Genomic DNA, 1,930 nt, shown 5'->3' on the forward strand with positions numbered 1-1,930 from the left:
ACCAGGTTGCTCCAAGCCTCATCCAGCCTGGCCTTGGACACTTCCAGGGATGGGGCATCCACAGCTTCTCTGGGCAACCTGTGCCACTGCCTCACCACCCTCTCCGGGAAGAACTTCTTCCTGATATCTAATCTAAAACCTCCCCACTTTCAATTTAAACCCGTTACCCCTTGTCCTGTGATTTCTTAGTTGTCGGATAGCTCTTGCAACAAAAATTATTCCTGTGAGTCACAGATGGCTCACCCAAGGAAGGTATTTTTAATATCTAATACAAGGTATGAGGTTACGGTGGGAAAATGCAGGTCAAGATCGCACATCTAACCCCATGCATAGCATATTCATACCACGCAGACTTACAGCAATTCAAAGGCTGTTAGTTTTATTAACCAGTAACAAAGTGTACACAGGTAAAAATCTTCTAACAAACAAATCCTATGTGGGACTATTGCCCCATCTCAAATCACTCCTTTTAAAAGAAAACTTTCTTGTTTTGGAGAAGGATTACTTGTTTCACCAACATCTATTGCAGGAAGGGCTGTGTGTTCAGGGAGGGTGTCCAGGTTTCCTCCTGTCAGCCTTCGCTAGTAGCAGCCAAGAGATTACCTGACCGCTTTCAACTCTATTCACAGAAGAAATCAATGTCCTGAAAAAGAGAGTTAAGAGGAAAGATGTTTTGAGATTACTGAAGGATTAATGTTCCTTTAGCAGCCCCCAAAGGTACACGAGTAGATGCAAACACATAATACACTCTAATATGCTCAGAGTATTCTGGAAAAGTAAAAGGACTTTTGTCATTTGCCTCCTTTTGCGTAGCTGGGATGATTTGTTCCTGCTGTAAATTTTTAAAGTGAATTAGGCAATACCATCTCTTCTCTTAATTTCAAATGATTCCTTTATCTCCCCTTTTTTTTGTTCTGTATCCCCACATCCACACCTGGATTTATTAGTCATCTGTAACCCTTTATTCTCAAACAGTTCCTAATCACACAGGAAAAGAATGCCTTGAACGGACTGAGGCTATGCAATACACTTGCTAAGGAGAAACGTGACTGGAAGATAAATGCCAGTATTCTGCTTGAAAACTTCCAGCGTAGGATAGACTTCCACAGCATATTGCTTTCATCTAACTTCCTCCTGTTTTCTTATATGGCTGTGCAGATCTCTATTCTGCTGCAGGGAATTACCACACTGTGGTGCTCAAACTCTACTCATATTTACGTTAGACTAGCGTATCACGTAGAGCTCTCCACTGGAAGCAGAGGACAAGGGAGCTGTTTCGGAACAGATGCTTACTGGTAATGAAAGTACTCTCATCTCAGCCAGTAAAAGGCCAGTTTTAAGCGATTGAGGGAAGGCAGGCAATCCAACACGGCTTTATAGCACACAGAGTCTATTGTATTCAGTGTGATTCAGTGGTTCAGAAGTAGCAGCACTGGGGGTGGGAGGGGGAGGCGGGGTTGGGCAGGGAATGGGGTGCGAATCTAACATTTATTGCTCAGACAGCAACCAACAGGCACGGAGTACCCAGTGCTGCACAAAAAGATGCTGAGACAAGTTCACAGGCAGACACATTTATTAGGGTCTGTAGCTAATGGCATACGTCGACTCCAACAGTGAAAGTTACTTTTGTGGGAAAGAAGAAACAAACAAAAAAAAAAGAGGGTCAGAGATACAGGGGCCCCCAGACTAATGTCCTCTTTCAGGCTTATCTTCAGTGCAGCAGGTGCCCCTCATAATACTTTCCCCCACTGAGTTCCCTATCAGTTGTTCCTCCATGCAAAGTCATTTGTGTGCCACTGTCGTGGTTTAACTCCAGCTAGCAAAATACCATGAAGCTGCTCTCACAGATCCCCCCTCCCCTCCTGCAGCAGAGGGGGAGAATCGGAGGAAAAAGGACAAGGAAGCTTGTAAAATTGAGATAAGAACTATT

The 1,930-nt window shown here is 44.0% G+C and overlaps 1 protein-coding gene across 1 annotated transcript in view; it reads right to left on the minus strand.

Annotated features, from left to right (window-relative positions):
• Positions 1 to 619: 619 nt before the first annotated feature.
• LOC104509098 (otoraplin-like) overlaps positions 620 to 1,930 on the minus strand; it is a 5,459-nt gene continuing 4,148 nt past the window's right edge. The window contains exon 4 of the mRNA XM_010150925.1: positions 620 to 643. Coding sequence (XP_010149227.1) covers positions 620 to 643 — 24 coding nt within the window. The remainder of the gene's footprint in view (positions 644 to 1,930) is intronic.

Source organism: Eurypyga helias, unplaced genomic scaffold (assembly GCF_000690775.1).
Source record: "Eurypyga helias isolate BGI_N326 unplaced genomic scaffold, ASM69077v1 scaffold5074, whole genome shotgun sequence".
Classification (NCBI taxonomy): domain Eukaryota; kingdom Metazoa; phylum Chordata; class Aves; order Eurypygiformes; family Eurypygidae; genus Eurypyga; species Eurypyga helias.